This window comes from Ornithodoros turicata, chromosome 1 (genome assembly GCF_037126465.1).
Source record: "Ornithodoros turicata isolate Travis chromosome 1, ASM3712646v1, whole genome shotgun sequence".
In the NCBI taxonomy this organism is placed as follows: domain Eukaryota; kingdom Metazoa; phylum Arthropoda; class Arachnida; order Ixodida; family Argasidae; genus Ornithodoros; species Ornithodoros turicata.
In genome coordinates this window covers 125444911-125467535 of record NC_088201.1, presented here as the reverse complement: position 1 = coordinate 125467535, position 22625 = coordinate 125444911, and the positions used below count along the sequence as shown (strand labels likewise).

Here is a 22625-nt window from a genome sequence, read left to right as displayed (position 1 = left end):
ATTCAAAGAAAGCTTCTGGAAAATGCACAGAGTCCCACAAAAAGTTTAAAATGTGATTGGTATTTTGTTTTACATCGCTCGTCGTTCCGTAACATCGTCGACGGTGTTGCACATTGATAAATCGTACGTAAGACCTGTTGCATAGCATTATGCGGTTGCTCTAATACATAGCACGCTTTTTTCTTGCAAAACTAAAAGGTTGTCGGCATTTTCTCGCTAAAACGGGTGTCGAAACGTCTGTCTATTTCCTAAAATGATTGACCCTACACTGGGAAAGCGTTGGAACGGGACTAACGAAGACGCGACTCGATACAAATTGTTCGAGCTCACAAAACACAAACGACGAATTCCGGTCACAACATCCCACACAGCTTCGTTCACAAAGGAGTTCGCAGCTGCTGCACTGTTTACTCATCGCGGAACCAGTGGGACCCGGCTGTTTGCCATCTTCAAGCACAGATACTTGAAGCCACGAAAAGCCGTAGCTCGAATCCACAGACAAGCACGAAGGCCCGTACACGTCACAATGCCCGTTCGGGTGCACCAACGTCATAAACATGGCTGCGCCCATGTGTGCTTCGGTATGAATTATCTATTTTTTTTGCCATGGTACTTTACAGAACTGGAAGAATGAAGGAAGGGAGTTGCCTCAGGACAGAAGCCGCCGATATTTCGAACAGAGACTGTTCTTCTGGGCCCAGAAGAAGAACAGTCTCTGTTCGAAATATCGGCGGCTTCTGTCCTGAGGCAACTCCCTTCCTACATCTCTACCGGTTCGCTGGATTTCTACCCATCTATGGAAGAATGAAGGTGCGTTTTGGGAAGAGTTGGACGTGGGTTTTCAGAATATCACAACCGTTTCGACTATTTGGGATATCGGCATAGCAAGTGCCACTACGGACTAAATCTCGTGTCTTCAGAATCCCACCAAAGTTATGTTACTGAAATCTTCTTGTCTCACTTTACATTCCTGTAAAAGACATTTGCTCTACGTGACGCGAAAGCTAGATTTTTATTTTTGAGAACTGTGACGTCATGTTATGCTCCGACGGAGCGCCCGGCTGTCATCTGGAAACGTTGTTGCCCTTGGCGTCTTCTGGGGGGCTCGCTTTTTGCACTCCGTAAGCGGAGCCCCACGTGAAATTCCCTCCGACCTTCGAGAAAACTCAAGGAGGGAGAAGACATCTCTCCCATTTTAGCCTCGTTCGCTCAGCGTCACGTGACTTCTCCATCACCTGACCCTCCTCGGACGCCGGCGTCGTGGTTAGGAGAAGAGTGCCCTCTCCAAAACATGACATCATCGCAATTTGTGGGCTTATGATTACGTCAACCATCTCCTGGAGTCATCGAAACTCGTGGAGGATCAGCAGATCTTCAAAAATTTACAGAAATGCACAGCGTTCGCAAACAGGATTGAAATTTCGCGTATAGAATCCTTGAGGCATCTTCTTTTTGTGGACTAAATAAAATAAACGCTGTTTTCCGAGTCCGGAGTGGCGCTTTAATATTTCGCTAATGGGACGAAAATGTGGCGTTATATATGTGGAACACAGCTCAAGAAGTACCAACGGGGTTTCGAGTCACCCGTATAATGTTATTTAAAGTACTTCGCTGAAGAATTACCTTGAACGTATCAGCACTTCTTTGCGAAATGGCTCGTAACTTTTTTTCGTGAAGCTGCTAAGTAGAATATGCACTTCATTGCGGAGAAGCTCCGAACCATTTTTCATCAAGCCGCTAAGCAGGATTCTTCACGGGCCCACAATTATTCGAACGCTGGCATTTCTAATATTGCAGTACGTACATGAGTTTTAGTATACCATACGCTATCACCTTTCCGTACGTAAGCGACAACGTCGTTGGTTCGTTGACAGCTTCGCTGTCTCGGCGATTCGGCGGAGGCCACTTTTGTTGTGGCATATGTTTGAGGCCAAATTATTTTATGTTTGCAGACGATTTGGAGGAGGTGTTTCTAAATTGTAATAAGACACATTCTGAGGAAAGTATTGGGCTGCACGCCTAAAAATTTTCCCGTCGTTTTTCTTATCTATCGTAATTGCGATCATTGCTTAAGTGACACTTCCCAGTCAGAAAATTCTGTCCTACGGATGTCCATCGGATATACTTTCACGGAGATACGGATATCCGTAGAATAATGAAATTCCTCCAGCGGAGATACTACGGAGATCCACTTGGCCGGGCTTCGAACTTCCTACGAACGTGCACTTTGCGGACATAACCAGGAGATACGGACAGAAACAGGAGCTCTCTGGGATGTAGCGTGTATCTCGAGCGCGTGTCACTTTTTTATTTTTCGGAAGTCAGTATACGCTTTGTAGTAAAATATTAAGCGTGTTTCCGCTATTTTTTTAACATCTGCCACCGTCGCCGCTCGTTTCACTTTGTCTTGCCCCGCTTTGCTTCCCATGAGAGAAAATCAGCGCGGCGTTTCAAATAAATAAATAAATAAAACAAAATAAAAAGAAAAGAAAGGAAGAAGAAACAGCAACAAGAGATTGGACCACTCAGCCGAAATGCTTTGGAACTGAAGTTGCATTCACTTCCAAACAGGGAACATACACTGTACATTGGTGTTCTCGCGAGCTTCTACACGTTCGAGAGCCCTGTTTGCGTGTGAGCCGAAATGAAGGGTGACCTGTCTAAGTTTAATTCGATTGCGTGCACAAACAACGGCGAAATGAGAAATTGTTTAGCGTATTAAGTCGGCGTAGAGGTAATGTCTCTGTTTCTTACTCATGTAGCTTGAGAAAGTGAGTTGGTTCATGGAAAGCCGAATTTCTGCAGTGCTACATCGTCCCGCGTTTCTCTCTCTCTTCAAATACATGATCCGTACAGCATCCCATCACGGAGATGACTCGGACAATCCGTGAAACGGCCGCAACAGGACCTCCTGCGGATATACGGCTACGGATATCCTTCCATAAATATCCGAGGAGAGTCCCACGGAGGTCCGTTTTCGGATATGGACATTGGGATCTATTTCGGACGTCCGTAGGAGATGGTGTTCTCTCTGGGTTACTTAAGCCGTGTAGCAAGAACGTAGTGAAAGTGGCTTTCGCTTGGTTGAATTGCACTTCACGAAAATAACACTAAATTAGACCGCGTGATAGGGGTATTACTTCAGTGTAGTCTAACGTGGTTTGCAAAATACATTGCATTAAGTCACGTTCGAAATGAATATCGCCACAAAGCCTTCCGTACCTGCTCCGAGGTAATGGCTTTGATCGCCAATCACTTGGCGGCTTTTGCTCGCAGTGCGTCGCGGCGCAGTGAACTTGAGGCTGGGTAAATGATAAAATAGCCTAACTATGTATTCTACATCGCTTTGGGTTATCTTCTTTGTTTTCCTCCTCATGCTCTTCGGCCCACGTCTGGCCTGATAACAGGTTCTGTGTATATCGTTCTATCCAGACTGTCGCAAACTGCCAGAATAGGCAGTTGATAGCAGTAGTGCAGCTGCTTTGACAACACAATAAAAGTGGACTCCTGTAACTGATAGGGAATATTTTCTTTGAGTGGATTCAAAGTCTGCCTGCATTTATCCAAGTGGTCGCTTCGTCCGTAGGCAGGATGAAGAAAGGTACGTCTCATCTGTCTCATGAATCATGTGTTCGAATAGTTATTCTGAGATGGACCTGGTGTGAGATGTCAACACAATTCGGAAACTTTTATTCGTGCACTGTTTAGCTTGCACTGACAAAAACTCGCAATGAAAATACGCGACGCGCTAGAAATCCCACGGCTGTTTTTCAACAGCAGCTACGCTTCTCTTTTCTTTCACCTGCCTTCTTTTTCATTTTCGTTTCAGGAAGAGTGCTAAAAGATGTATAAATATAGCCTATTTACCACAAAATGACGGAAGCGACACAAGGAGAGAGACAACACAGTGAAAACTATCGTTGCACAGCACATGTTTTATTGGCACAACCAACTACACCGTACAGGGTGTCCATTTTTATCCGTTAGTTTTTGTTTGTTTTTTCGTTAGATTTATATATATATATATGTACAAAGGAAAAATAGCCGAAGCTCGGCTCGGCGCGGCCGAAGAGCGAAACAGCTGTTCCCGGCTGGGAGTGCACGATCAAATTGTAATCATATATATATATATATATATATTTAAATTACAGTCAGTAAATCAGTGCCGAACAGCACAGAAATCAGTGCCATAGTGAGAGAGAGGGGGGTATGAGAGCAGCATAGATGCCGTTTCTTCATTTTAGTCTTATAGTCTTTTAGTCTTTATCATCTCTTTATATATAGTCGCCGTGCACTTCGCCAGGGGCAGCTCGACGCTTTGCCTTCGGTGCCACCCAGCGGTTGAACTGTTCGCAACGGGTAGTTCAGCAGGCTGCAATGGCTGTAGTTTTGTACGGCGGCTTCGAGAAAATTGGTCTGTTGTGCGACTTTTTCGGGATTTCTAACTTGAAAAAATGCATTAAGCTTGACGAGATGTACGGAGTTCTACACTACCTGTGTGAGCTATTCGGTAAACATGTCGTGTTGTAATTGATGGAGCTCTACGATTACTTGAGGCATCCAAGCAAGACGTCAAATATGCTTTCTCATCTGATTCCTTTGATCTACATGTGAGAGTACCCCTGCCTATTATACGCCAGACGTTTTCAAGGGGCATAGATACGGATACTGATTATGAAGTGCTATCAACGAACAGCGTGGAAACTTTCGTGCCAATGACCGTGCCTCTCTTCACCAGGGATCAATTCATAGCATGCCAACGCATGATAACTTAGCGGCGACATCTGATCCTTGGGCATTACGTATATGAGGGACTGTGGCTGCACCATTTAGAGACTTCGAAGCGACTATGCGAACACCTGAAAGACGGCATCTGTTTCTATGTATTTTATATATCTGTTTCTATCTATTCTACCTATTTTGTTTCATAAAATATTTTAACGGATAAATATGAACTTCCTGTATATTCAGAACCCTCCTAAGCGGGGGCAGCGGAATGACATAGTACGCAGGAGGAGGTTTGCAGTTTCCTGTCAAGAAGACGTAAGGGAAGCTGCAATACCACGTGGATTCTAAGTTCTACGGGAGTCGCATTGCGCCAGCGTGTTTTCAAAATAAAAATGGACGGCCGTCCATAATAATGATAATTGATGGTTTACGTCGCGAGGCAACTGAGTATGGACGTTTACCGCTTAACTGCACCAATCTTGCGGAAAAATGACATCACATGTATCTCGTACCCTGGGATCCTGCGCTTTTGGAAAAATGTCATCATCGCAAAACGAAATTGATCTAAGTGGTGTAGGAACGCGTCACCAAATGCCGTGCTGTGTACTTACAATGCACTTTTAACGTTACTTAGTTCAGGGGATATTTTGATTTTCTACATGCAACAACGAAACAGTGCAAAGCAAACGCAAAAGGCTTCTGCAAGAAGTTTATTGCACTGCAGTGAGGTAACAATGAGCACCAGTTGTCGCATATCAGATTGTCATAAGCGGGAATCACAAGCGATGGTTACTGAGAAAATAGTTCACAGTTGCACTACAAGGTGACAGGATATACTGTAAGCACTAACGAGGATTACACAAAACGCACTTTATACTTTCTGTTCAACTGCACACTGCAAGAAAAAAAGAAAAAGAAAGGACTTCTGGCAAAACGTGTTAAACCATTCTTGCAGCCCCCTGTGAAGCCTTGCACGTTATGCTCTTTATTTGTATGTGATTGACCAACCCAATATGACATCACTATGGTCTCGTCCACTTTGGGGTTTCTCCTGAGCTTCATATTTCCACGCGGAAGTAAATGGATTATGACTAACGAAGGCAAGAACACAGATGAGGAATGCAGTGGCGTCAGTTGAGGGCGAAGTGAGTCACAAGGTGGTACCGAGAGGGGGCAAGGGGGCGGTGGCCACTGTGGAGCTCCAAGGTCACTTGTAAAAATAGTGCGCTCTTCAGTCATAGGTCGTCATGATTATTCTCACATGGCATAATAATATGACCCTCTCAGCATCCGCATAGTCCGCAGCGTACGTCTCGAGGGACAGATATGTGTGTGTGGAGGGGGGGGGGGGATTGCACGCTTTGCCCTCCCAGCACCTGAAAAATATCCTGGGAACGCCCATGATACGAGGACTCAATGGTTTATCCAGAATCCCAAGCACAGAGGGGTGTTGTAAGAAATGGGAGACTGGGTCATTATTGTAGTTACGTCATTAACAGCTTAACATATTACCGACTCAAAGCTGAAATCGCAAGGGCACCCACTGTAGGGGGTACACTGGTGAAAAAGTTAGGTCCACAAAATCCTTAATGTGATGTTATTTCACAGGCAGGAGTTGGCATTGCACTAGTTCTAGTTTTAGTCCTAGTTTATTGAGACAGTTATATGGGAGTCAGTCCATGTGACTGGACTTCCGCTTCGATGCCAATACATATAAATGCAATTGCTTTTCTTTGTGAGCTGTTTGGTCCGATTGGGCTCGGGCATGTTGCGAGCTTTTACTTTTTTTTTTTTTTTTCACTTTGAAACGCCGTGCATAGTGTCCGTTGTGGGAAAGTTTTGTGCTTTAAGACGCCGTGCTCACTGTCTGCTGTGGGATATACGAGCAATAAACAGAGTATGATAAATCGTTACCTTACGCCGCGAGACAGTGGAGTATGAACATGACCGACGCCGCAGGAATGCTTTGGTATGTATCTTGTGCTTGGCACAAGCTTGGCACAATGTGGGCTGGCCAGTGCTTGGCAAGTCAGTGGCCAGGGAACAGATCTGGAAGATCTCAAAGATAACGAAGAACAAGCTTGTTGGCCGATGATGTACCAACCAAGGCCAGGTAGGCCAGCCTAACTATTGCAAAGCTTGGCCCAACCTTTGTTTGTTACTTGGGTCCTCCCTTTCTCTGCCCGGCCGTTGTGCTCGTGTTGTTGTGGTTGTGGCCATGAAAGAGCTTGTCGTAATTGGCCACGCTCAGGCGGGCAACGTCACGACAGTCGCTGTCGGCCGCCTTCGCAGGAAACTGTGCCGACATTCGTGCACGGGCGTCATGCCCGCTTTTTGCCCGCGACTTCGTCGTCGTCATAATACTTATTTTTGTTTATGTTAGACGTACGTGTGCAGTACACAGAGCTCATATGTCACATTGCCTCTTAGGCACATTGGTAGGCTACGTAAAAGATACAAAAATAGGCAAGTTGTCGCATACATTAATTGTGTCCTCAGGTGAATGCCACTTTCTATTCATACATAGGCTGTTATCTGAAGCTGTAATATTACCTTTCTTTTTATTAATCTTGCTTCTAATCCTTCTAATATTCCAGTGGTAATGTGCGAAAAAGATCCTTCCTGGAGCTACTGGTCGCACCGCTGGGCAACTAAAGACACACCCTGGCATAATAGTACTCCTCATCCGTTAGTAACTCAGTCTATCCGTATAATCTGAAGGGCAAATTGGAGATCACGCAGGTTCTTGGATCAATTGTCTCACCGCCTACTGGACCACAGAGGAACTGCATTTGTACCACTCTGTGGGAAAGCCACCGAACTTAAATGGTAAAGAGCTTTGAGGGTGTTGTCTAAATTGTTCGTCCGCATGTTACAGTGATTACCAATCATACGATGTGTCATTTTTGTAGATTTAACACACTGGCTGAAAGTGAAACCTACCAAGAAAATAGAATGAACCGAAGCCAGTCATTAGCTTCACATTAAATATGCATGCCTGCCTTGCGAATTTAACAATTTAAAAGGGAGCAATCCAGACTTTCTCGAAATGATGTCCTCATGAAAGGGACATCAATATAGGGTGTCCCAGAAAACGTGTCATTGAATTATAATAATAAAACAAAACTATGCCACCTAGAATCATGCGGTCAACGGCATTTGTTCTTAAGAGATGTCCTCCTGATGTCATCGACGTAAGTTTTCTTATGTAAATTTTTGTGAACTGAACTTGGAAATTTGCAAAGTAAGGGTTACTTTTTCACCCCCACCAATGGGGAATTTACTCACATTCACGCCAGAGATTGACAAGGATATTGAACATCATGCTTTCGGGGCACTCAGAGCATAGCGCTCGAGGACTTTGGGAGCGCAATCGCTTTCAGTCCGACGAAAGCAGGTTGCAAACCCACTGGGACCATGTGTTCCCTCTCCCAATCTCAAGAACTGTCACCTTTTCCACTATCACTCAGTGTCGCTGAGTCTGCAATATTCTTTCGTCGGATTGACAACGATTGCGCTTAAAAAGTAGTCCAGCGGTGTTCTGGCAGCTCCGATAAGCATGATGTTCGGATATTTTGTTGTATGGGATGGCTCCTGAATGTCCTTGTCAATTATGATGAATTTCAGCAAGTTCGCCACGCTCTTCACAATGGTGAGGTAAAAAGTGACTTTTACTTGGCAAATTTTAGAGTTCAGTTCGCAAAAAATACATAATAAAACTTATGCCTCTCGCCATTCATACCAGGAGGTGGTAAAAACCTAGTAATGCCAATGAAAAAATGGCTAAGAAGCAAGCGAGCTGGTGAAGATGAAAAACCCCGGGACTAGGGAACACGAAGGGACAGACACAAACACGAAGTCTCAAGACTTCGTGTTTGTGTCTGTCCCTTCGTGTTCCGTAGTCTCGGGGTTTTTACATTATGCTAGTAATGCCGTTTACCACCGATTTACCACTGTTTACATTATGCCAGTAATGCCGATTCTTGGTGGCGCAGATTTTTTCTTATAATTCAGTGACACGTTTCTGGTACACCCTGTACACATACGTACATAACGCATGCACACCAACGTGTTCTAACCAGTACGATGTAAAATAATATTCAATTGAAAAGGTTCTTCGACCAAGGTTACAATGTCGTGGGAGTGGAATATGTGGAAACTACTGGACGCGAGTTCTTCTCAGAATGGGGCATGCCAATGGAAACATCTACATGTCCCAACCTGGGATGCAGAATATTACAGGTAGAGAAGAAGTGTATGTTTGGCGCGGTTTCACCAACGCTGGTTAACTGTGAACCGAGATGAAGGGTTGCTAAAGCTTCGTTGCTAAATTCTGTTTTACGAACGCTAGCTAGTGACGAGATGACTGTTTCAGTGACAATAAGCCCTTTTAATAAACGAGAGCTCAGCGTTAAATTCAAGTTAAGGGACTGTTGATGTCGGTTCAAAATGTTAATCGGCGTTGGTCAAACCGGGCCCTTGTCACACATCTAATTGCCAACATATTTTTCCTTCTACAGACACCCGACAAGCGGTTGCGAATATTTTGTTGTAGTATTTTTGATTTCAACAGGTAAGCAACAAAATTTAGGGTAAGGTGGGTTAAGACGCGGCATTTCATGCTCGACGCCGCCTGTCTCGGCGACGCGTTGCTCCATGCGGTTGAAACTTTACTCATACGTGGCCCCTACATGCCCGCTATATTGCACGTTTCGCAGGCTTATTCTGTCAATGTAAGCTCGCATCCTCTTTCTTTATTCATTCATCTAGATATATGCAAAATATGGGCACTCTTGGTTATCCTGTGTTGAACAGAAAAATTAATGCATTGAATGGTATGCGCGGGGCAAGACGCGGCTATTTAAGTTAATTTAAAATTAACGTAATTTAAATTTCATGCAGTTTAGAAACATATAAGTTATACCTGTTAGGTGGCCTCATGCTTGTTCCTGAGAGATTTCTCTTTTGCATGTCACACAGGATTATCCATAATTTCCTACGATAATTCCAGCAAAGCAGAAATGCACGCAAAAGCGTGCGACACATCAGAGTGGCTGTGCCTTCTTTGCAAAGAACGGTGGAGCAACATAGCACTGTTTTTCGTGTTATTTTATTGCACATCATGTGGGCGGTGGCCTCATGCGGCTGGTTTTGGGGCCCACGGGCGTTTCTTTGTCTGCTTGGACTGCAAAAGCTAATTTCTATACTTCATTACCACGGCGTGTCTCATCTTGCTCTACGCGGTGTCTCGTGTTGGACGAGACTCCGCGTAGTGTAAGCTGGTGGTAATGAACAATAGAAATTAGTTTTCGCAATCCAAGCAGACAAAGTGAAGCCCGTGGGTTGGGGCAAGATGAGACAATCTGCATTTTTTACTTTTTTATTCTCTGTGCATTTATTCCGGCTACATCCCTTGACCATTTGTAGATCAGAAGCTCTAGACCCCTCAAAATGCGTCTATGGCAATGTTTTTTTTTTTTTTTCAAAAACACGAAGAATAAAACTTTCATGTTCAATTGAGAATTTCTGTCTCATCCTGGCCCACCTTACTCCAATCAGCAAACTAGAGGACCTTATGTGCAACTTATGTCGCTATCAGATGCTTCATTGCTGATTGAATGTAAATGCAAATTTTGGAATGTCATTGAAATTTATTCAGGTGTCCCTAGAAAGGTTGTCAAATTTGTGCAGTAGATGGTAGTAACGCTACGAAAGGGAATGCTGGTAGGGTAGGTTTGCCGGGCTCTTTTAGTTTTAAAAAATGGTACTACACCAAGGAACCTGCACGGGCCTAGATTTCATTTCGTTTCATTTACCCTTTACATTGCCCGTACAATGTAGGACGTCTGGAGTAAAAAGCTGGCGCATGCAGCTAGACGAAGCTGCAGGCCCCGAAGGACTTATCGCCCGACGCCACGAAGACCAGCTGCTGAGAGCGGAGCTCTTCCCTACCCAATAGGCTTGAAGCAGCACAGAAAGCACTTCAGTCCAGGGTGTCGAACCGAACCCGAACCATTATTTTTGCCAGAACCGAACCCGAACCGAAATTTTTAGGACACTGTTGAACCCGAAAGCCAGAAAACCCGGAAAAATAACAGCGGTAACCAGTTCACAACGAAACGGTTCGGATATAAAAAAGTCAGCGTAAGTGTTTAAGTGCCTCTCAATCCCCGAACGAGGATACACTGGTCTCATTACCATGGATTTCACAAGTTTTCCCGTAGCAGTAAAAAAAAGAATATATAGTAAATATGCATTCAGAGTCTTTTTTAACACGTCGCCGCTAGCGCACCACGTTCGCGCTCCGATGTCTGTTCTACAAAAAGGAGGCGCCTCGCGGACGCTTGTCAAACGCAGAATTCGAACATGAATTCGAAGCAATCGACGCGGCCGTCCTCAGCTAGCAACTGCTGCATTTTCTGAAAGGCTGATTGATGAATACGTGGTTAAGCAAGCGCCCAACATTTCAACATTTCCCTTTACACGTGAGCAGTAAAAATTAAACAAGTCAGAAACATTAGAAGTTGATAAGGAGGACGGTGCGTGTATGATTGGTCGTGGTTTGAAACATGAATGTAGTCCTCATTACTGGTAGCGCAATTGCGTTGTGACCTCTGCAGCTGATTAACTGGTATATTGCTGTGAGCGCGGACAGAGGAAGCCTGGCGGACGTATTTTCGACATGGTTCAGTACGGTTTCAGATCACAGTCACACTGCGAAAGCAGTGTGTCGGTTCAGTACCGTCGTCTATGTAAAATGCTGTGTATCTTATTTGGTTTCCTTTAAGTGTATCTTATTTGCACTGTGCGTGTGAAACAAGCGATTTTAGAAATATACAGTAGCAGGGCTACACCGCTTCATCAGCCTGGACGCTATTTGCAGGCGTTCATCCATTTGTCTTTTGTCTCGCTAAAGGGAGCACCAGGCCACTAAACACGTCAATGCAAACAACAGCAGTACGCTAATAGCACGCATTTCCTGATAAAAGCAGTTTTATGACAGATTTATACAACGGAAGCGTTGACCCGGTTCTCGAACCGGTTTGCGAACCCGTTCGAGTTTCGGTGCGGCCCGATCGGAACTGAACCGGAACGAAATCTAAGCAACCCGAACCTGAACCGAACCCGTAATTTTGCGGTTCGACACCGTGTTTCTGTCAGTACCTTTACTTTTATCCCAAGCCCCTACAACCTGCCTATGAAAATGCACATCGAAGTGATTCATTTGACAGATGGATAAATATCATTGAATTAGATTTTACAAATCGCGACCGTGCGCAACGGTGGCAATGCCCTCAACTGGTCTCATGAGTCCCTTTGACGTCTTTACGGTGCAGCCCGCTGAATGGTTTAGAGAAATATCGTTCGCTATGCAAGGAGAACTGGGACATAAACAATAAATTAAAAGAAATGCGGAACCCTCCTGGACCCGATTGAAGCGCGGTCACTCTTGTACCCTGAATGACATCACCGGTGGCATCATTCCTTCTCGTCCTCCTCGTCATCCTTGTCTCGCCCGTGGCAGCATGTATGATTCGGCCTGGAAATATTCCACATACAAATTAGCAATTACGAAACAAAGCTTACAAATTGCAAATAACATGTTAAAGCACAGAAAATGTTATTACACTGGCAATTGACAGACAGAGAGGTGAGCGGTCAAAAGAGGTTTCATGTGGAATGCACAATTTCAGAGCTTTTCACTGTACTTGACTACACTTTACAGGAACAGATATCCTCACGTATGCTTAACAAAAGTGCATATGACCAGAAACTGCCGGCAGGAGGTCCTGTACGGTCCTGTATTCGTATTTAGCCGATTCGGGGGAAGGAAAACAGGAAGCTCCAAACAGTCACTTCCGTTGCCGTTTTATTTACAAACGGTGCAACGGGTGAATGCTGGTCTTCTCGCATTATTCTCATGGTGACAGAGTCTTTGATACCGGCAAGAGACATGTGCCCGTTTATCCAGTTTCAATTAACCACTCTCAAATATTTCATTGCCCGCCTGCTAAGACATTTGTAAAAAAAGATACCTCCGCGATTACTGTAACACAAAGAATCGTACAACTAGGAACATACCTATGCCTGGAAAGTAATGCATGCTCCTAAGCTAGTCGTCGGAAAGCAGATGCCAGCGTGGTCGAATAGGTCAAGGCGCTGGACCGGCGATCAAGAGATGGGTGGTTCAAATCCCACCGCTGACGAGCCTTTTTTCAATGGCTGCCATATTTCATCAGCTCATGTTAACTTTTGCATGTATTGCAGGTGCCATGTTGGCCCCGTGGACATCATATGGGACCGCGGAGCCTTGGTTGCAATACCGCCTGATTCTCAATTGAAGTAAGGCCTGCAGTGAGGAATAACACCTCCTGGTCGATCCAAGCTATCATTTCTCGAAAGACGAGAAAGTTCCCGTGGTGGTTTTCCTAGATGGTCTACAGACGCACATTATCCCTTTCGGCCCTGTGTCGTCAAGATAGGACAGCTCAGAAACAGTGCTCGCCTGTCCAGGAAACAAAACCGAACCCAGTAGAACCGACACAGAATGATCTTTTGGATATCCTATGCATCGCCGACATCAATTTTCTTTCGTTAGTCGGGCGTCGAGACGAACACGAAAATTGAACGCGCAGAGAAAAAAAAAAGAAAAAGGCGGAGCTTTGTGGTGGCGATGAACGCAGAATGGATTAAAAGGGGGAAAGGGGGGGGGGGGGGCGCTGTGAAACCATTTCCGAAGTTTGGAAGAGCTAACGTTCTAAATATTCATTTATGTCTACTACACATGTATGCGAAAAGGGTATCCGATCCCGCGTTACGAAGCTTCGAGCATTAAAGCGAAACATTAAAAAGTCAGTGCTGTGCCGTGTCGTCTGTTTTATTGTTGTCTTTTTAATGTTGCCCGGCACTGGGTTTTGATATTTTTGTGGAGTATGATTGAGCAAAATTACCTAAGCCAGGCTCATAACAGAGCCTTCCTTCTACGCCCTTTCAACGTGAGGAAGGAGAGACAGAAGTAGGGAATATACGGAAGGAGAGAGGTGGGAAAGGGGGGTCTATGCAGGTCTCCAACCTGAGTTCTGCGAGACTGCGTTCTGTACTCGCAAAAAAAAAAAAAAAAAAAAAAAAAATTAAAGGAAAGAAAGAGAAACTAATCAGAAGCACTCGTACAGAGGTGGAGAAATTATTTGTACACGACGGGGGATTACACGACGAATACTTGGAAAACCTCACGTAGTCTGGTTCTTTTCAAATTTGCCATTGTATTTATAAAAAGCAAAAGTCTTAGTGAGCGTTGAACGTGTAAAAATGTAAATGTGTGAAAAATGTGTAAAAAAAATGTAAACGACCTTTTGTATATGCAGTAAAGTTTACTGCAGCACAGAAGTAGTTGGTACTTAGTACAAGAAAACCAGCAGCTCACCTGTTATTTGCAACCGTATTATTATTATTTTTTCATTCCCCATCATGCGAAAAGCGTTAGAATAGAAAAGGGGTGATGACACCATCTAGCCACGCGTTCGCCTACTGGAGAATACCCCGCGCTTGGTTGTCCTCCTGGTCATTGTTAAAGGAGGGTTGGAAAATAAGAGATTTTCCGTGCCTCCGCAGGGGAACGCAGGAGGGTGACGCGAACGAAATACTCGGGCAAGTCACGTCAGTGTCTCTCTAACGGCCTTTCTGTTAACCTTCCCTATTTACAGCGGCCTCCTGCGGTAGACGCCCATTAGGTCTCGCTCCTTGTCTGTCAGCCTTCCCCACGATATTAAGTTATAACCGACATACACTACTCGCTTTATCTTTATTAGCTCGACACGGTACAATTTTTAACTATTGGCTTTAGACATGCGCCAGAACATTCGATCTAAGTAACCAGTAATGCCCTGAAGCATTACTCGTCAAACTGTAATGAGATTACATTACACGTTCCCTGTTCCTAAAATGTAATGTATTAGCATTGCTCAATCCGAAAATCCAATGAATTACCTGTAATGCAATACTTTGTAATGCGTTGCTCGGCACCTATGCTTTGGTAGAAATATTTGCATAGACGAGCGGCAGAAGAGACAATACCTGTACCAAAACGTCAGGCAGATAAATGAAGGGTTTATTCTAACAAGCTAGCTGCCACATCCAAAATATGCACGTGACCCAGGATAGCAGTGACAATTATGATTCCGCGTCACAATATTAACCACAAAAGTATTATTGTGGAGGAACACCCTCACATTGCTCATGCTCAAGCATAACTCAAGAGATGTTTCTGTAAAACCTACCGCCGATTGGTGGCTGGATGTATCGTCTTGAATTAGGAAAGGGAGTGCAGCTACAGAAGTAATGCTAACTTTTGAGGAGGCGACACCAGTTGCTCATCTCAATTTTTCCTTCACACGAAAAAGCTATAAAAAATGTGTTAAAATTTGCACATCACCATTCAGGTATGCAACGATCGTCAAGTCCCTGATGGCTCCCACATGTCGCTACCTTTTAGTTTCCTGCATACATCAGGATGAAACCTACTCTGGTAAGAGAAAACGAACATCGTAGAAAATTCTCAAAGTGCCCTTGTCGCAGGTTTTCCCGTGCACACACCGGATGATGTGGTGCAAAAGCTTTTCGGTGAGTGCCATTCACCTCGTATTTCATACGCGTTTTCATATCTATCATTTGGTTTTTAGGTGATTGCAAGACTGAGAAGATTTCACATGCTCCGTTAGAAAACCCCTGCTACATAATAACGCCCAGATACGAGGTCAGGTGGCTCATCACACCTGTGTGAACACCACGATACTTCATAAATGCTACACAACATGGATGTCTTCCACAAATATAATCAGTGGTCCTCGCTGACTACGGAGTTCTGATACGCAGAGTCCGCATTCTGCAACGAGTTAGAGTGTCAATTATTCTTGCATTGCTATAGAATGTAGACAGAATATGATCTATATTGAAGTGACACTTGAACGATGGCAAATGACAAGAAATCGGCTACTGCCACTGGAAAGCTACAAAGCCTCTCTGCTCACTGGTCAGCTGCTGTGCTATACAATACTGACAATCACGGTCCCATGCAGATAGACGTACACATCAACACTCTCCACATTCTGCTGTACACTTCGGCACTCACTGTCACACACACAAACACACTCAAGAAGGCAGCAATATTTCAGATGGCAACAAATATAGCTGCATCAGATCCAATGGAAAAAGCACAGGCGTTGGAAACATATCCATGAGCTTGGGGTGAAGACATAAAGAGTTGTACGTTTGTTTGTTCGTCCCTTTGTCTTCATCCGAAACTGAGGCATATGTTGCCCACGTCAAGTTTACACCAGTCCGCTTGCATAATCCTTCTATGCTCAAGCAGAGCCACAACACTTAACTCTCAACAGCATCCAACATCAACAACGAAGGGACGGCTGTTATCATAAAACCTGGAAGGAGGCCTTTCATCCTTGTTTGGCTGCTTACAAGGCTTTAAGTGATGTGCTTGTTGAATGATCCGCTGTAATTTATGTTATTATCTACAAGCGGCATGACTTAGCAGGTTAAAGGGCGTGAGAGCAGGTTAAAGGGGCAGTCTCGTACGTAAACAACGAAATTTGGCCGAGGCAGACCACACTTAGGGATGACACAAACATGTAAGCCTCGTACACACTGGCCCATCTGCAAAGCGTACCATTCGGTTCCTCATTGCTGAAAACGTAATGTTGTGAATTCGCTCATCCAGAATCGTCGCGGCTATTAAATAAACGAACTAGATTGATAAAAAACAGCGCCACCGTATCGCGATTTGTGTTCCCAACAGCGATATCCCCTACGACGATACCCCCTACGACCTGTGATTGTATGAAGAAATCGTCTACTCTCGGGCCCTTTGACGCTGTGAGAACAGCCGACCTCCAAAAGGTACCCGAGGATTATGGCGACGGCAATAAATTTGCTGTATGTAGTCAAACGAAAGACGCATATTGTAAAATGTGGCAACACAATAGTGTTAATACGTCTCGCATCTTCATTTCGAGAACAAGCGGAAGTTTACGTGGATGACTCGACCTAATAATGTCAGTTCACACTTATTTACGGGCTTGTCTCGTACCATTCCGTGTTTTGAGCATTTCTAGTTCGTCTTACCTGCGGAAAGAATATTCCGCATGAAAGTGCTGCAAACATAACCTGGGCGTAACAACTCTTTTGTCAACAATGTGAGGAAAGTGGATATAGAAAAGCAGGTGTCGGGAGTCACATACTAGAAGCTTCTTCAACAAAAGGTCTGGTTGTCGTTTACACCGCACGTTTCGTTCACGTTGCATATGAGGTAACAGACGTTCTGCAAGCACGGTATGGGACGGCGCCGGACGCAGCTCAAACTAAAAGCTGTCGATCGTCACACCGTCAACTGCTAGCGGCAACGATGGCTAAGAGTTGGATACGCAGTGCTGAAAGGTGGGCATTACTTTGTTGATAAGACACCACAAGCGATGCGTACAGAAATCCAAGATTGCAATACCGCGGTAGTATTGCAAGAAGGAAGTGATTGATCCAGCAGGGTATGTCAATTAGCTCTGCATATAGTCTCTCCGACGTATTATCCCTACCGGACCATGTATCGTCAAACTATGCTCAATAATATCCCCTAGAAGCATAATTTGTTGCCAGAACGTTGTGGTAGTGTTTTACTCAAACGTTGCAGAAACGTGGCTAATGTCCTCTTGAAAATCTGTGCAGCAATGTTGCTGGAAAACACTTCTGCAACATTGTGGCTACTAAAACACTACAGCATTGTGAGCACTAGAACCATTTTTCCCCAACACATAAGCAATATTGAGGTAACATTTCCGTCATGTTTTCACAATCTTGTCACCCTGTTACAGCAATATTTTTCAACGCGCACATAATATTATGGCAACATTTGGGTAATGTTTTTGTTACATTGTGACAGTGCTACAGCCATATTTCTTTAACACAACATAACATTTAGGCAACAGTTATGTAACATTCCCATTGTAAAGCGTTACATCCATATTTGTTAAACACACTTCAGGTAGCACCGAATGGTATAGCAACATTTCATCAATGTCATCAGTGGGCAAAGTACATCCCTGTTACGTACGCAGGATATCCTGATTTGAATCTTAGAATATCCTGGACCAAGCTATAGGTTCCATTTACATCCACATGACATCCAGGAGACCAGGATTTCGGCACTAAATACATGTTGCAGGAACGTCCCCATGACATAAGTTTTTGGATATTGACGAATATGGGAGGTTGTTCAAACGACTTTTAATCAACCATTAAACCATTTATGAACAGCGAATGTTTCTCGAAAAAATGTTTGCAAAACAAGGGAATTCAGAAATCGAGGTCTTAAATGACAAGAAGAATACAGTTGGCTTCACAGCGAAGTGTTCATAAAGCGAGGGAATCCACAGATCGAACTTTCAATTTTAATTATTTTATTTACTGGACCCCACATACCGCTGCCACTGACTCACTTCTGCTATATGCATTCTTGGAAAGGCATTATAACGACTCCGAAAGTATGCACCGAAACACGTGCTCAAACGACGCCCCGGCGTAAGATCTGAGCCGGTGCGCATGCAATTGTTGGCACCCATCGTTAGCCGAGCATACTGTTGTGCAGGAGCCGCAAGGCGGTAGAAGCAAACAGGGACGCAGACTCGGAGTCGAGGGGATCAGGCTCGTTTAATGAGACAGGCCAAGAACGAAAGTGAGCCGAGAATAGAAAAACGAGATGGCATGTCTCGAGATCCGCGAGCACAAAACTAAAAACGGCAAGTGCTGCCCCCTGGCAACGACACATTGCAATAAAATATGACCAACACATACCAGCTGCCTTGGCATACCGTTGGGCCATATACTCAAATAGCATTTCTTTTAGGGACGCTGGGTAAGTGTAGTAGGGCATGAAACATCTGCAACGGCGAGGTGACGCCTAATGCGCAACGTGACGCCTAATTAATCGTTTAACATTTCTGACATGCCTGCCCATCATATACTGCGTTTTTAATTCAAGCTATTGTCTATAATGTGATTATCTGCTGGATACAGCTGTAATGCAGATAGGCTTCCTCGTTTGCTCGAAGTGTTTATGAGAATATTTTGTACAGACAGCAGCACGGCGATTGACAGAAATATCTAATGCTTTTACTTTTACTTCATATTTCATGGTGTTACAAGTTAAATTTTTGGCTTGCTATTATTTCACACGTACTTCAGCCCATTATTCTGGGCCGAAGGGTACTGTTGCAACTATTACATACATTACATTTCTTACATACATGAGTCCCAAGACATACGCCACTCGTACCTACACATAATCGTTCACAAGCCAATTAAATAAAAATTGTTAAACTTATTTCCTCAAAATTGAGTCATTATTCTTATTTTGACACATCATGTGAAGGGTTGTCAATCCCGAGCCATTTTTGAAGTCCCGGGATTTCGGGATTTTTTTATTATCATTCCCGCGATCCCGGGACGGGATTTCGGGATCGTGACGAGTTTAGATGGTGCTTCCAAGTTGTTCAGGACTCCCGCCCTGGACGTGAATATACCCAGAGCCTCATCAGCCTCCTCGAACAGGAGATATTCAGAAACACGAAAGTTATAATCTCGGAAGACGGCCCAGCGTTGCGAATAGGGTTGTCAATCGGGATATACCGAATCCCGAAATCCCAGTCAATTTTTGACGTCCCGAACTACCGGGATTCCTTACGCAAAATCCCGGGATTTCGTGAGAGCAAATATGACAGGAAAATCAAACACCTCTAGGCCATCAGGCACAGACTCACTCATTCGTAAGGAAATTGAACTTTTTATGACTGGTGGTAGCAGAGAGAATGAGTGAGTGAATGAAAAAGAAAAAAATTGAGGAAATTGGCACCACCAACGTGGAAGCCGCTACTCCATACCACGTAAACAACTCAGAAACCATACACTTGACTCAGATACGAATAGTGACACACAGTCAGAGGTGGCAGAGGTCAGAGATGGGGAGGTGGCAGAGGACCGCTGACTGTCGTTTCTTCTAGCGCAGAAGCTGAGCGGACCTTCAGTTCGGCAGCCAGTATTTGCACAAAAGTTCACTCCGAAATGGGGGACACCACCATCACGGTCTGTGCTTTCTCAGGTCGTGTTTTAATCTTTGTACAATGTGATAAGCACGCAGCGACAACATTGTAAACTGTTTAGTGTTTCGCTTCTTTCCATTCGGCTTTGTTGTTCTTGTTCTTTTTGGCATTTTTTGTTGTTGCTGCTGTTCTTCATTGAAGTGGAATATTACACCGCTTGAGGAAATTATAAAGGTAAATCATCTTGCAGTAAATCCATCTTCAGGTAAATCCATCTTGCGCGTTTCTCATGCACATATAGGTATTTTTCTTAATTTCGAAATTTTTATACAGTTCCAGATATTTTATATTCAACATGCTAGAAATGTTAGTGTGCAACACCTGACATCTAATCAAAAGCTGAGCCAGTATGGGGTCATAAACACACTGGTGTAACATGAGCAAAAATAAAGCAGACGACATGTCAACAAGTTGCAAACCGCTATTTCATCTTGCACGTTTCTCATGCACACCTAGCTATTTTTGATATTTTTGAAATTGTTTACACATTTCCACGTCTTTCATATTCAACGTGCTGGGCATGTTACTGTGCAACCCCTGACATCGAATCAAAATGTGAGCCAGTATGGGTTCACACAACACACCGCGGTGTGATATGAGCAAAAATAAGGCAGACGACATGTCAACAAGTTGGGAACCACCTGCCACAAGAGCACAAACCGGCGTTCCATCTCGCACGTTTGTCATGGACATCTAGGTATTTTTTATATATTTGAAGATTTTAAAGATACTGTATAGCAGCAGAAGTCAAACTTCATTTGGCGTGCCTATTCGATAGTCCAATCCATCAGTACAAAAACGGCACGAATTTCATTCCAATCGGCGGTGTACTTAATTAAAAAATTAAAATTAAAAATTACGGGCAACACTGTACTAGGCATTCGGAAGGGATCCGTACTACCTGCCGCGTACGGCGCCAGTCACGTTGCATGCGTATAACCATTGGGCTCGACATAACAATCCACAAGAATTCACCATAGAATCCGCCCCTGCAATCCACACAACAATCCACAACTAAGGATAAAGAAATTGAACAAATAGTGCACAGTTGAAATGTGGCAGTCGTTGAAAAAGCCAGACAGCGTCCGGATTTGTTTGTCCACTGTTTCTTTCATCCTCAGAACCATTGCTTTCCGCTAAGTCAATCAATCTGTGATTTCTCGCAACTCGGAAGACTGCATCGATGACTCGTTCTTGCCGACTTCGCGGTGGGAGGTGGACGCATTGTGACGGAGTCTTCTTTTTCTTCTTTTTTTTTTTAGAAACTACATCCACTCTACAACTGCATATGACTCAGGTGTGGCTGAGGTAGCTCCAAAGAAATAGAAACAGACTTCAAGTGTCTGTGCCGTTGAGCGTTTCCAGAAATTGTCGTGAACCAGCCCACAACGACACGAGACACGGGCACGACTCCTCACACAGGATGGCACACTCGCGCTATCTTTTCGTCCAGGTGATAGCATACTTGCTTTGTTCCCGCTGCCTATCGTTCCCCTCATCGGTGCCGGCCGACACGACAAGAAGTGCTTCACAGCCGAGCCTGTTCTGGCTGAGCAAAATACCGGCAGTGCAAGGCCTGGATTATTCAGCCAACGGCATCTGGCAACGCTGCATCATCCAGCCAGTTACGACTAGAGGATATAAGGACCACCCGTTGGAACATCAGTTGGGGCACGACTCCTCACACAGGATGTCACACTCACGCTATCTTTTCGTCCAGGTTAGTTACCTTAGGAGTGCTGTCTGTTATAGATCAAGCAATGTCTTTTTAATTGAGGTAGCGTGCCCCCGCCGAGTGTGTGCTTATTTTGTATTACTGTATCGCAATCTCTTGTTAACCAATACATCCCAAATTTCCTGTTGCTTTCCGGCGATGTTGAGCTAAATCCGGGGCCTAGGTTTACCGGTAAGCAGGCAGACCAAGCTAGCGCTGCCGAAGCGAGTGCATCTGATATCTCCAACGTTCTTGCCGTACTCAATAAACTTGAAGGTGGACAGGCCTCAATGCTAGACGAAATCAAAATAATGCAGGAGAAGCAGACACGAACTGAAAGGAACCTCGACGAGATCCGGAAAAAATAGAGCGAGGTTGATGTAAAGCTCGACTTAATCAACGGGAAAATTGAAGTTCTTGAAAACACTATATCTGTTATGAACGAAGTTCGATCTGATGTGGATAACCTTCAGGTAAAACTTGACGCCATGTGTGCAGAATTTACAAAGCTCACTGACAAGAATGACGAGCTTGAGAACAGGCTTAGGCGATGTAACCTTGTTTTCCACGGCATGATGACAGTGAACATGAAACATGGGAGCAAGCCGAGCAAACAATACTGGAACTGTGCGATAAAAAGACTGAGGTAAAACTCGACTCTTTGGCGAATCAGACGTCGCACAGGCTTGGGAGATATCGTGCTTCTGGTTCAAGGCCGATTATTGTAAAGTTTGGTATCTACAAACAAAAGCAGATGGTACTAATGAACAGGCACAAACTGAAGGGAACGTCGCTATCTATTGTCGAAAATTTTTCCTTCAAGGTTCGTAAAGAGCGGAAGTTTTTGCGCGATTTTGCCGTCGGTGAAGGTGGTGTTTTCAAGCTGTCATTTAATCGACTAAAAATGAATGGAAAAAGGTATTATTATGACTATACTCAGGATAGAGTTAAGGAAATGACTGCATAGCTACACCCGCGAAATGTGAATCACCTAAGACAGACTAAACTAAATGTAGCAATTGTAA

At 44.3% G+C, this 22625-nt stretch overlaps 1 protein-coding gene across 2 annotated transcripts; it reads left to right on the top strand.

Annotated features, from left to right (window-relative positions):
• Window positions 1–3440: 3440 nt before the first annotated feature.
• Window positions 3441–15601, top strand: LOC135378576 (thiopurine S-methyltransferase-like). 2 transcript variants are annotated; one of them, XM_064611632.1, is made up of 9 exons: window positions 3442–3601; window positions 7326–7416; window positions 7471–7557; window positions 8841–8970; window positions 9249–9301; window positions 12997–13071; window positions 15168–15253; window positions 15304–15348; window positions 15408–15601. In XM_064611632.1, the coding sequence occupies exons 1-9, from the start codon at window positions 3592–3594 to the stop codon at window positions 15506–15508; spliced, it is 678 nt and encodes a 225-aa protein (XP_064467702.1). In that variant the 5' UTR covers window positions 3442–3591; the 3' UTR covers window positions 15509–15601. The 2 variants fall into 2 exon arrangements, with proteins under 2 accessions (XP_064467703.1, XP_064467702.1); XM_064611633.1 differs by lacking the exon at window positions 12997–13071 and having other exon boundaries at window positions 3441–3601.
• Window positions 15602–22625: the final 7024 nt, after the last annotated feature.